This window comes from Mesocricetus auratus, unplaced genomic scaffold (assembly GCF_017639785.1).
Source record: "Mesocricetus auratus isolate SY011 unplaced genomic scaffold, BCM_Maur_2.0 Super-Scaffold_15014, whole genome shotgun sequence".
Lineage (NCBI taxonomy): Eukaryota > Metazoa > Chordata > Mammalia > Rodentia > Cricetidae > Mesocricetus > Mesocricetus auratus.
In genome coordinates, this window is record NW_024429186.1 from 17781172 (window position 1) to 17793885 (window position 12714).

At 44.2% G+C, this 12714-nt stretch overlaps 1 protein-coding gene across 2 annotated transcripts in view; it reads left to right on the forward strand.

Moving 5' to 3' along the window:
• Positions 1-1384: 1384 nt before the first annotated feature.
• Positions 1385-12714, forward strand: part of Ppp4r3a (protein phosphatase 4 regulatory subunit 3A) — a 44835-nt gene continuing 33505 nt past the window's right edge. For both annotated transcript variants that reach the window (XM_005068402.4, XM_005068403.4), the window contains exon 1: positions 1385-1526. In XM_005068402.4, the coding sequence (XP_005068459.1) occupies positions 1385-1526 (142 nt within the window). The remainder of the gene's footprint in view (positions 1527-12714) is intronic.

Sequence of the window (12714 nt, forward strand, 5' to 3'; positions counted from 1 at the left end):
TCACATACGTTGCTTTGGCCAGTGGAGCAACATAGTGAGAACTCTGTTTCAAAAAGAAAAAGAAATCCATCTTGATCATACAGTACTGCGTTTATCTCTTTATCTCTGCAAGCATTTCAAGATGTGTTTTGTTTTGTTTAACACACACACACACACACACACACACGAGTTAAAGAACATCCACTCTGATAACCGGTACCCGTTGTATTGTGAGGTGAGTGCTCAGAATGACCCTGTGCCGCGCTAAGAACACCGAGTGTAGACTTGCTCCGCTAGTGCGTGGCCCACCGCATCCCGCCGACCCCGCAGCCCAAACGTTTTTTTTTTTCCCCAGAAGCTTCTCGATTCCAGGCCAAGGGAGGAGGCCAGACCCGTGCAAAGGGCCCTCCCCGAAAGCGGCGGGAGAAAGCACACAAGGACGTGGGCGAGATACGGGATCAGAGTCCAGATCCCAGACTGGCTCGCAGGCCGCCAAGCAACTCCACACCCCTTCCCAGCCCAGAACTGGGCTGATGACGAACTCAGAATGCGACGGACGCAACACGCAGCCCGCGCTCGCACGACAGTACGTGCAGGGCAGCGCGAGGGAGTCCCGGTCCGACACCGGCGCCACTCGCGTCCCGCCTCCTCCGCTCCGCCACCCCCGCAGCTCCGGGTCCGCCTCGGTGCGAGGCCTCCGCCGCAGCGTGGCTGCTGGCCCCGAGCCTGTCTCTTTAAGTGGTGGGGCCTGCGGGCCGCCCCTGCCGCTCCTGCCTCGGTGGCCCCGCGCGCCGCTTTTGAGGGGCGAGTCAAGATGGCGGCGGCTTTGGCTCTGTGAGGAAGACGGAAGAGGCGGTGGGGTAGGGAAGGCCACTTCTAAGAAGAGCTAGGGGTTCTCGGGTCGCCAGGGACGTTCGGAGTCTCCCGGGCAGCGCTAGCTCGTCGGCTTCGGATGCTTTAAGCGGGAGGAGCGGAGCGGAGGCTCCGGCTGCGCGGCAGGGCCAGGTACGAGGAAGGAAAACATGGCGGCGGCGGCGGCCTGAGGAGGCGGAGGCGGCGGCGCGGGAAGCGGCTCTGCGGAGGTCATGGCGGAGGCTGGAGCGGGCCTGTGAACCGAGCTGCCCCTTGTTCGAACGGCGGGCCGGTAGGCTGCGCAGCGCTGCGCGTCCCCGTCGGGGCTGCTGGGCGGCCGCGCTCACCCGGCCTGGACAATAGCGCCGAGGAGCGGGCGGCGAGCGAAGGCGGCGGCCCTGGGCTCGGACCCGGGAGCGGGCCATGCGAGCGGCGGCGCAGCTCCGCGGCGGCCAGCGGCGGCACTGAGGTCCCGGAGGTTCCCGTCTGCGGCCGCCCGCCTTTCCTGGACACAGTCCCCGGGCCACTCGGGCGGGGGCCCGCGGCCGGCACGATGACCGACACCCGGCGGCGGGTGAAGGTCTACACGCTCAACGAGGACCGGCAGTGGGACGACCGAGGCACCGGCCATGTGTCCTCCGGCTACGTGGAGCGGCTGAAGGGCATGTCCCTGCTCGTCAGGGCCGAGAGCGACGGTAAGCGGACCCCGCTGGTGCCCGGGGAGCAGTTGGGAATGCGGGAGTCGGGACGGGTACCCAAGCCCGGTGGAGAGCATTCGGGGTGTTGTTTCCTTAGCCCAGAACCCTGGTGGTGGTGATGGTGAGATCGGGCGGAGCGGAGTGCGCCGTGCCGCCTTTTGGGTACGGAAAGGTCGGGGACCTGGGATCCAGAGCCCGGCGTGGGTTTTGCACTAGCGTGACCTTGAGGGGGAAAAAAAAACGCTTAACAGACGATCTGCCCTTAGTTCACCCATCTGTGAAACAGACGTAAGACCTTGCTTGGAACTCATAAAGTTCATAGCTGTTGCATGCTTTTGAGAAAGTTCTGTCCTGGTGTTTTGTTTTTGGTTTTTGAATATTTTCCACTAGGCAGAGGAAATGCTTGCTTTGCCTTGCGAGGATACATTTGACTTGTCCAGTGTTGGTTGTCTTTCTCATAAGAAAGAAAGATTGTTGTTTTGTGTTTTTGAGACTGGGTTTTTTTTTTTTTTTTTTTTTTTTTTTTCTGTGTGACTCTGGCTGTCCTGGAACTCTCTCTGTACACCAGGTTGGCTTCGAGCTCAGAGATCCGCCTGCCTCTGCCTCTGCCTCCCTAGTGCTGGGATTAAAGTGCGCCTCCATGCCTAGCCAAGAAAGGCAGACTTTGTTTGTAATTATACTGTGGGAACCTCTGAACCTTTGGAACATTTTATTGCAAGATTTTCTGATTGCTTAAGTGTATGGTCTTCGTTTGGTTCAACTAACAGGTGGAGAGAAGCATTTTTAAAACTTGAATCTGCCCTTCTGCTTTCCCTTCTGGTCTATTGGAAGTCTTCAGGTCCCAAAGACCAAGTTGTTCAAAATAATGGGTTCACCTTTTTTGTCATTGTTTTGTTTTCTACAGGATTCTGTGTCCTGGAACTCTGTAGGCCAAGCTAGCCTCAAATTCAGAGATCTGCCTGCCAAGTGCTGGGACTAACGGTGTGTGTGTGCCACAACCACCCGACTCGGTTTCTCACTTTAAATTATTAGTTTCTTCAGGGTTTGCAGTTTTCCTTGGTTACATTCTGTGAATTTCGCTTAATGAAAGAAAACATACATGTTGGGCAAAGCTTTTCAAATTGTTTCTTTAGCGTATAGATAGTTACCTTGTTGCATTAATCTGAGGGTCAGTTTAGTGTGTTTGTAGTTGTTTCATATTTGAATTATTGCAAACTTCAAAGATTTTTTATTATTTGAACTATACCCAGAACTCATTCTATGAAAACAAGAGTCTCCTGGTTGTAGTTGAAGATGGTAGAAACAATGATTTGAATTGGAAAATGGTACTTTTGAGTATAGTACCCACAGGTTATCTTTATAAAGATACCCCAGATAAGTTAAAAGTGGTAAAAAGTTACTTCTGCAGGTATTTTTAAAAAGTTTCTAGCATGAGAGGCAGGGATTTCTGGGGAATTGGAGGCCAGCCTGGATCAACATAAAGTTCTAGATCAGCCAGGGATACATAGTGAGACTTGGTCTGGGGAAAAAAAAGTTTGATTACAGTAGGTATATATTTCAAAGTTGAGGCTGTCCTGGAACTAGCTCTTGTAGACTCACAGAAATCCGCCTGCCTCTGCCTCCCGAGTGCTGGGATTAAAGGCGTGTGCCACCACCACCCAGCTGGAAATAAAAGGTTTTAAGGTTAAATTAGCTGCTTATTTTGAGGGTGGGATTACTGGGAATAGCATCCCGGGTCCCAAAGATGCTAGGCAAGTGCTCTACCACTGAACTACCTCCAGCAAACACCCAGTTAGATTTTTCAATTATATGTAGGCTTTAAGCTGATTCCTTGAATTTCTCCACACCAGTGTGCCCAATTTGATTATACAAAGACCTTTTTGTTGTTGTTGTTTTTTTTTTTTTGTAAACAGTCTCCTGTAGTACCATATTGGAATCAAACATGATCTGTAGCCAAAAATCTGGAAGTCCAGGTCCTCCTGTCTCTACCTCTCCAAATTCTGGGATTATAGGTATACTGTCTCAATCCAACTTTTTTGTTTTGTTTTAGAGACATTCTCTGTAGCTGTTATCTCCTGCCTCAGACCCTCATGTTGGGATTGCTGGCAGTGAGCTACCACAGCAAGCCAGTTTACAAATGATAAGCATAAAGATTTAATCCGGAGCTATCTTGGAGAATCTTCTCTTAACAAGGTTTTGTAAAAATCTGATGTTTTTATGCTCTTTTATTTTTTTATCACTTAGGAAATAGTCTATAAACCGGGCGTTGGTGGTGCACGCCTTTAATCCCAGCACTTGGGAGGCAGAGGCAGGTGGATCTCTTGAGTTCAAGGCCAGCCTGGTCTACAGAGTGAGTTCCAGGACAGCCTCCGAAACAATGCAGAGAAACCCTGTCTGGGGGGGAGGGAGGGGGGAGGAAATAGCCTCTAAGCCCTTTCCTCCATTTGGAATTTTGAAGTTCTAATTTATTGCAACAGGTAAAATGGTTTTTATTATTACCCAAGTGGGAAAAAAGCTATACAGAATTACTAATCTGAGCCTTGTACATTTGTGTTATAAGGAAAGCTGATTTCAAAGAATGTATTTAATCTGGGTGTGGTGCCGTATTCTTAATTCCACCAAAGCAGAAGGATCTCAAAATTCAGGGCCTACATAGTAAAACTTTTTCACTTAATTAAAAAAAATGAATTTAGAAAAATTGTTGGATATTTATGAAGGAATTTATGGTTTTAATACTAAAGCTTTTTCCCCCCTTACAGGTAAATTCCAAATAAGATTAGTAATAGATGTTGATTGAGTGTTTCCTGTGTGCTAGGGCCTCTTAAAACAATTCACATGTATTTACAGACATAATTTTTTAAAACCATTCTCAAATTAGCCATGTTTCATAGATAATTTAGAGTCTGAGATAATAATAATAGGTTGGTGCAAGTTCAGTCTAGGATGGTGGTCTGTATTTTAGTGAGAAATCTAGCCTACAGCTTAAAGCATTTATGGCTAATTATGGTGAATGTAATCTCTTATGCTGTGGTCTATTTGTGTGCTAATTTACTCTTAGCCGCAAGGATTATTTCAAAGAAAACAAAATTTGAGTTTTACTCTAGATACTTTAATTTTATTGTATACAAAATTTTATGTATCCTGGGCTGGACTTGAATAAGCTGTGTAGTGTGGATAATCTTCCATTTCTGATCCTGCCTCCATTTCCTTGTGTTGAGGTTAGAGTTATGTTGCACCTTCGCACTTTATGTAGTGCTGGAGATTGAACCCTGGGCTTTCATGAATGCTAGACAAACACCAATTGAACTTGGCACTCAGCCCTAAGATCGTTTCATTTCATTGATTGGTTGAAGTAGGGTCCTACCTACTATGTAGCCCTGCCTGGTTGCTTAAAGTTAGGATGTCTGCTACCAGTTTGGATCACCCATTGTGGCTTCTCCATTCCGTTACATGTAATTGGGAATTCTTTTTTTTTCCATTATGATGTACAAAGAAAGTATTTCTTTTTTTAAAAAGTTGTGGGGGTTTTTTGTGTGTGTGTATGGGTGTTTAAGTGTGTGTATGATGTGTATAGATTCTGATGGGCTACCATGTGGATTTTGAAAACAAGGGCAGCAAGTGATGTGATCTTAGTCATTGAGCTAGCTCTGCAGCCTAGCATCTCTTTTTGTTTGTTTTGTTTTCTAAAAGGGTCTCGTAGCTGAGACTGGCCTTGAATGCCTGTCCTCCTTCATTTCCCAAAGGCAGGGACTGCAGACATAAGTGCCACCACACCTGGCAAATGGGAAGTGTTTCTGCTCTTCCATAAAGTGGCTCATTGTCCAGCAGAAAATTAAAATTAGGGATGGGGTGTGGTGCTTAAATTTATAATCCTAATACTTATTGTAATCTGAGGCTGAAGCAGAAGTATTCCTTCTTCTAGACTAGCTTAAGCTTCATGAGAGACCCTTTCTCAAAAAAAGAAAGGGAAACTTTAAAAGTTAGTGTGGCCGAGCAGTCGTGGCACATAGAAAGCAGAGGCAGGCAGATCTCTGAGTTCAAAGTCAGCCTGTCTACAGAGCTGGTTCCAGGACAGCGAGGGCTACACAGAGAAGCCTTGTGTCCAGGGAAAATAAATAAATAAAGGCTATTGTGGATGGGCTGATCCTCTAGTAATTGTATTGCCCTGTCCCGTTTCCCCCAATACCCTGAGAGATTCCTTTCATAAATATATGGTAACATTCTTTTTCCCTTTTTCTCCATGAATCTGAGTTTTTCAGATTATTTCTTGAGAATTTAGCAATGTGGAGGCACACGTGTGTAATCCAAATGCTAGGGCTACATACTGACTTTTGGGCCATCCTAGTCTAGATAGTGAATAGCAATGCTCTATCTCAAAAAAAATCATTATAAAACTAAAAATATAAAACACTTGTAATGTTTTGAAATTCAATGGTTTGGACCCAGGGCTGTAAATGCTAGGCAAGTACTACCACTGAGTTGCATCTTGACCCCTGAAATATTTTGTTTGCCTGCACAGTGGTGTGTGGATGTAAAGGTCAGAGGACAATATGGGAAGCAGGTTCTCTTCCACCTTGTGAGTTCTAGTGATAGAACTCAGGTTGTCAGGCTTTGAGCTAAGTACCTTTACCTGCTGAGCCCTCTTACTGCTCACCCCGAAGTAAGCTTTTGTTTGTGTTAATTTCCTTGTTTGATGTTACAGAGACTGTCTTAGTTACTTTTAAATTGATGTGATAAAACTCCATGATCAATAGAACCTAGAAAGGGTCTAGGTTAGTCTATGATGGCAGAGTTAAGGCATGGTGACAGGTGGCTAGAATAGCAGCATGAGAGTCACATGTTGATCCACAAGCAGGAGGCAGCAAACACACTGGGAATGGTGTGCTTTTGGAATTTCAAATCCTGCCCTCAGTGACACATCTCCATTAAGGCCACACCTCTTAATACTTTTTAAACAGTTCTACTTACTAGTGACTCAAATATTCAACATATGAGCCAGATTTGGGGGTAGGGGCTGAAGTCTCGTTCAATCCACCATACATGCTTTTCTAAATTTAAGGCAGTTTCTGAATGTCAGTATTTGTGGCCTTTGTGTTTCAGGCAGATCTGTCTGGGTAAGTAAATTTACCCCCTCTAGAGCTATATAACTTGGCAGATCTGTAGCCAGCTTTTCCTAACGTTAGAGGGGAGGAACTATTATGCCCATTTCCTGGATTGCATTCTTAGGCAGTAGGCATCTGCTGGCAAACTATGTCACAGAAGCACACCCCCTCTTTTTAAAATTAGATTTGTGTGCTGTTTTGTCTGCATGTATGGATGTACACCATGTGCATATCAATGCCAGAAAAAGTCAGAGGATGGCATCAGATCCCCTGGAACTGGAGTTACAAATGATTGTGAACCACCTTGTGGGTCCTAAGGATTGAACTCAGATCCTCTGCAGAAAGCAGTAAATAAATATATTTAATCACCAAGCTATCTCCAGCCCTAAGCATACCCTTTTTCTTTAGTGAAGATAAGTCACTTTGTTTTCCTCTGTTTTTTTTTTTTTTTCCTTTGGTTTTACGAGACAGTGTTTCTCTGTATTGTTTTGGAGGCTGTTGGTCCAGCCCGGCCTCGAACTCAGAGATCCGCCTGCCTCTGCCTCCCAAGTGCTGGGATTAAAGGCGTGTGCCACCGCTGCCCGGCTCCTCTCAGTTTTATGGTAGGTCTGTATAATGTTCTGCTGTACTAGCAAAATTTTAGTTTTGTGCTTTGTTAACTTGCTGAAGGATAATGTCAACCTAGCCAGTTTTAGAATTGATAAAGTTGAATGTTGTCATTTCTCCATACAAAGGATGACTTCCTTACACATGCCAGGCAAGTGTTCTATAGTGAGCTCTACCTTAGCTTAAAAAGATGGCCTCTTCTCACTAGCCGGGCGTTGGTGGTGCACGCCTTTAATCCCAGCACTCGGGAGGCAGAGGCAGGCAGGTCTCTCTTTGAGTTCGAGGCCAGCCTTGTCTACAGAGCGAGTTCCAGGACAGCCTCCAAAACAATACAGAGAGACCTGTCTCGAAAAACCAAAAAAAAAAAAAAAAAAAAAAAAAAAAAAGATGGCCTCTTCTCATAAAATCACACATGTTCTCTACTCTAGGTTGCTTGGACAGCATCAAGAATAGTGTTTTGAATGGGTGCATCCCTGTAATCGGAGTACCTAGGAAGCTGAGGCAGGAGAGTGGCTCAGTTTGAGACTTTCCTTGGTCTTTGCTGAGAACTGTCTCAACCCACCAAAAATTGTTTTTTCCCCTATCTCCCTAGACTCAAGTGATTGATTCTTCTCCCTCAGCCTCTTAAGTATCTGGACTACTTGGCTTCAAAAATAGTGTTCTTTTGTTTGGTTTCTACTTGAGGTTGTTAGTAATACTTTTGTGTACGAAGAGAGAGTAATGTGTGTACTTGCACATGTGGTCAGAAAGGTCTCTCCTAATATGTGGGTCCCTGCTGAACTCGGGTCATTAGGTGTAGCAGCAGCAAGCATAACTATCTCACCATCCCTATTTCATTTCAAAGTTATTTTACCTTTCATCTGAGTTACTTGTATAAACAGATTGGATTCTGTTAATTGAAGCATGAAGGAAAGGAGACACAGATACATATTTAAGGTAGCACTTGACTACTGAGACTTAAATTTTGTGCTCAGCCTAGTGGGATCTTGGTTATATAGTCTGCATCTACCTGCACTATAATTAGAAAAAGAGACATTTTGGGGTGGAAAGGGTTTTCCTTACTTTTTTGTTGTTTTCATTTTTAACTGCTCTGGTAAGGGAAGCAGAGGCATAGTATCCTTGTGTTTTCATGGCTATTCTCCTAAGTCAGTATGAGTATAGAATCTTGCCAGTAAGCATTTGGGGTGTATAGTTATCCAGAACTCAATGTAGTAGTGGGAGTACATGTTGAAGAGAAGTGCATTTTTAAATTTGGGTACAACAGCTGTGTAGAAGACTAACAGTGGTGGATTAATCAAAACCTTTATGTCGGAGTGTGATAACTTGTGCAAGTTTGAGGACCATCAGCCAATGGTGGGGATAGCTGAAGGGATCCGTGTGTTATAGGGCTGACCTAAATACTGTATCTTTAAATTTTTATTGTTAATTATGGGGAAGGATTGTAGTGCTCATGAGGCTAGACGGGGATGCTGGATGCTCTGGAGCTGGAGTAACTGGCATTTGTGAGCCACCTGATGTAGGTGCTGGGAGCCAATTTTGGATCGTGTAGAGCATTGGTTGTCAACCTTCCTAATGCTGCAACCCTTTAATTCCTCATGTTGTGACCCCATCCATAAGATTATTTTGTTGCTCCTTCATAGCTGAATTGTAATGTAAATATCTGATAAGCAGAATATCTGCATGTGGTCCCCAAAGATGCCATGACCCACAGGTTTGAGAACTGCTGATCTGGTGGAAGAATAGCAAACAATGACTGGACAGATGATGGCTTAGTGGTTAAGAGCACTGGCTGTTCTTTCAGAAGACCTGGGTAAGATTTTCTAGCACCCACATGGAGGGTAGCAACCATTTGTAACTCCAGTTTCAGGAGATCCAGTGCACTCCCCTTGCCTCTGCGCACCAGGTGTAGACAAAACACTCCTACATAAAAAAAAAAAAAAGACAGGAGGCACTTTTAACCTGAGCCTTTTCTCTTCTAGCCTCCTATGATATATTTTTTAGTGTTAATAGTTTACATTTTATGTATATGGATGTTTTACCTGCATGCTTTTCTGTGCCGCCACATGCAAACAGTGTCCTTAGAGGCCAGAGGAGGGCGTTGGGTCCCTTTGCACTGCACTGGTGTTGCAAATGATTAATAGCACCGTGTTTGTGCTGGTAATCAACCTGGATCCTCTGGAAGTGCAACCAGTGCTCTTTAACCCTTCTGAGTGTTTCAAACCAGAGTCTTTGCTGTATAGCCCAGGCTGACCCTAAGTCTGGGACCTTTTCCCTCAGTTTCTATATGCTAGGTTTTAGGCATGGCCCATGCCATCTGGCCATTAATTAACTCATTCTTGATGGTACTTTCTTTCTGCTAGTGAATACTGAAGCTGTGATGCTAGTGAAGACAGTATTCTGGAAAAGCTGTGTTGTGTTAGGGCAGAGTGAAGTAAAGGGATGGAGCTATCTGTTAAAATCTTTTAGTATTTGTTTTGGAATAACCAGAACCAAACCCAGCATTCACATCCACCTGAATCTAATTGATTGGCTGTTGCTGGGGATAGAGCTGTACAAGAACTCAATTTTCAGCTTACCCCAACCTCCAGTACTGGGCTCACACCCAGTACTGCCCTGTGCATCTTAAGCAGGTTCTCTTCTACTAAGCTACAACATCCCTAGCCCCAAGAACTCTCATGCTAACTCAACCCCTCTTATGAGGGATATGAGATTCATATAAAGTTATCCAGCTAACCATGTCTACTAGAAGTTTAGAAGTGATAACGTTGACTAAGCATTATCATGAACCTTGTGCTTGTAATATAGAGCTGGATCACCATTGTCAAAGCTCCACTTCCTTTTGCAAATGATCATCAATTAAAAATCCAAGTTATTAAGCACTTATTGTGTACTAGATAATTGGGTTACCGTCACATAAATTTTAATGTTTTGATTCTTTGGATAGTTTTTCAGTGAGTACTAGCTTTTTGAGGTACTGGGTATTAAACTTGAGGCCTTGCACAACACAGACACGCACTTTATTCACAATAACAGCCTTTTTTGCTTACCTTCCCCCAGCCCAAGTTTTAATTATGTATATGTGTGTGAATCTGTACAAGTTAATTCTAGTACCAGAGGAATTAGATTCCCTGGAGCTGGAAGTACAGGTAGATGTATGCTGGGAATCTGCTCTGATCCTCTGAAGGGGAGTGGGAACAGTGCATGTTCTTAACTGCAGAGATATCTCTCAGCCTTTCTTTTACTTTCTATTTAAAAATGAGTTTCTCTTACTTGCTCATGTAGGCTTGAATGTGCCTTCTTTCTGTCTTAGTCTCCAAGTAACCTGCTGTTAGTCAGACTGGGCTATTGGATAATTCTATTATCTAATCCCTGCTATATAAAAACTGATCAAAAGTGGGGGAAATGGCACTGAAGAGACACTATAAAACACAGTGGTTAAAACCATGAACTCTAGAGCTAGACAGACAATCTTAGCTCTTACCTTATCCTTATGTAGGTTTTGCCTGTTTTACTAGATTTAAAAAATCTGTTTGTTTTACATTTTATTTTTTGTGTCTGTGAGCATTCACACAGGCTCAGGAAGAGATTGGGCAACCCACACAAGTCAATTCTTCCATTATGTAGGTCCCAGGGATCTAACTCAGAATGTCAGGCTTGGAGCTGGCTGGACCTTAAGGGGTGGGGAGGACTATAATTGTGTGTGCCCTGAGTTCTCCGAGACTTTCTGTAATATCTTTCTGAGTAATACTAGTGATCCTCACCCTTATCCCCAACCCATTGGAGAGGGGCGTGACAACAAATCACAAGAAAACTATGTGGTGGTGCATGCCTTTAATCCCAGGATTGGGAGGCAGAGGCAGGTGGATCTCTGTAAATTCGAGGTCAGCCTAGTCTGCAGTTAGTCCCAGGACAGCCAGGACTGTTATACAGAGAAACCTGTCTAGAAAAACAAAAAAGATGACCTGCTTGTTATCTGTTAGTGGTATATTAATTTATTTTGGTTGGCTGTGTCAGGTTATACAAAACTCATAAAAGTAGCATAGTATTCCATTCTGTTTTCCCTTTTGGTGGCATTTCTCAAGATTTTTATTTAGAATATCATTGTTGTTCTTCTTTGAGTGTCCCACACAATACAATTTATTTGGGTTTTTGCTTCTCTGTTGTTTTGGAGGCTGTCCTGGAACTGCTCTGTAGTCCAGGCTGGCCTTGAACTCGGAGATCTGCCTGCCTGTGCCTCCCAAGTGCTGGGATTAAAGGTGTGCTCAAGTGCACCCATTGCCCTGCCACCTCCGCCCAGCTTTGTTTGGTTTTCATTTGTTAACATTTATATTGGGTTTCATCTGTTAACATAGTAGAAGCTGAAACTGAGACCTAGATATTTATTTGCTTAAAAATAATGTTAGATATTTCATATTAACTAGATTTTTTTTTCTTTTCATTTTTTGAGGTAGGGCCTCTGTGTTATGTAGCTCTGCCTGTGCTGGAAATCACTATGTAGACCAGAGATCCACTTGCCTCTGTCTCCCGAGTACTGTGATTAAAGAAATGTGCTACCGTGGTGCCTGGCTCTAGATGGTTTGTTTTGTTTGCTTTTTTCATGAGTTGGAGTGGGGAAGGACGATAATATATTAAGTTACTTTCACCAGAAGCATGTGTTGCTTCTCTACCTCTTCATTAATGTTAGTAAATGTATGGATGTTTTGCCAACATGGATTTATGTGTACCACGTGCTAGCCTGGTGCCTGTGAAAGCCAGAAGAGGGTGTCAGATCCCCTGGAACTGGAGTTACAGGTGTTGTTAGCTACCATATAGGTACTGAGAACTCAACCCCAGTCCTTTGTAGGAACGGCAACTATCTCACACTAAACACTGAGTCACCTCTCCTGTCTCAGGATCATACTTATTTTTCTCCTGTTGGAGTGGCAAATACCTCTCACCTAAAATTGAACTCTTGTTTTTAGCATCTACATCTATACATTGTGATAGAATTACTGTTTGAGGTCTGTAGCTAACTGACATTAACACTGCATAATTGGAATTGGAGCTTCTTCTTCCTCCTCCTCCTCCTCCTCCTTTCTTCTTCTTCTGAGACAGGGTTTCTCTGTGTCTACTGAGACAGGGTTTCCCTGTGTAGCTCTAGCTGTTCTGAAACTATCTCTGTACCACTTTGCTCTGCCTCCTGAGTGCTGGGATTCATTCAGCTGGACAAGTGAATGAATCTTAACCCTATAAGAACCTTTAGGTGGTAGAAACAGTAATTAGAGATAGACTGGCATAAATAAACTATAAATACAGGACTGAAATAAGGGTGTTTTTTTTGTTGCTTGCTACGGGTTTTTTTGGGGGGGGGTTGTTTTAGTTATCTTAGTTAACCTCTACACTGAAGAACTGTCTCCCAAAATTTCAACCTATGTACTAGCTGGGGAATAAGGCATTGGAGACCAGAGCTAGACTGTCTTTCACATCATGCATCTTGA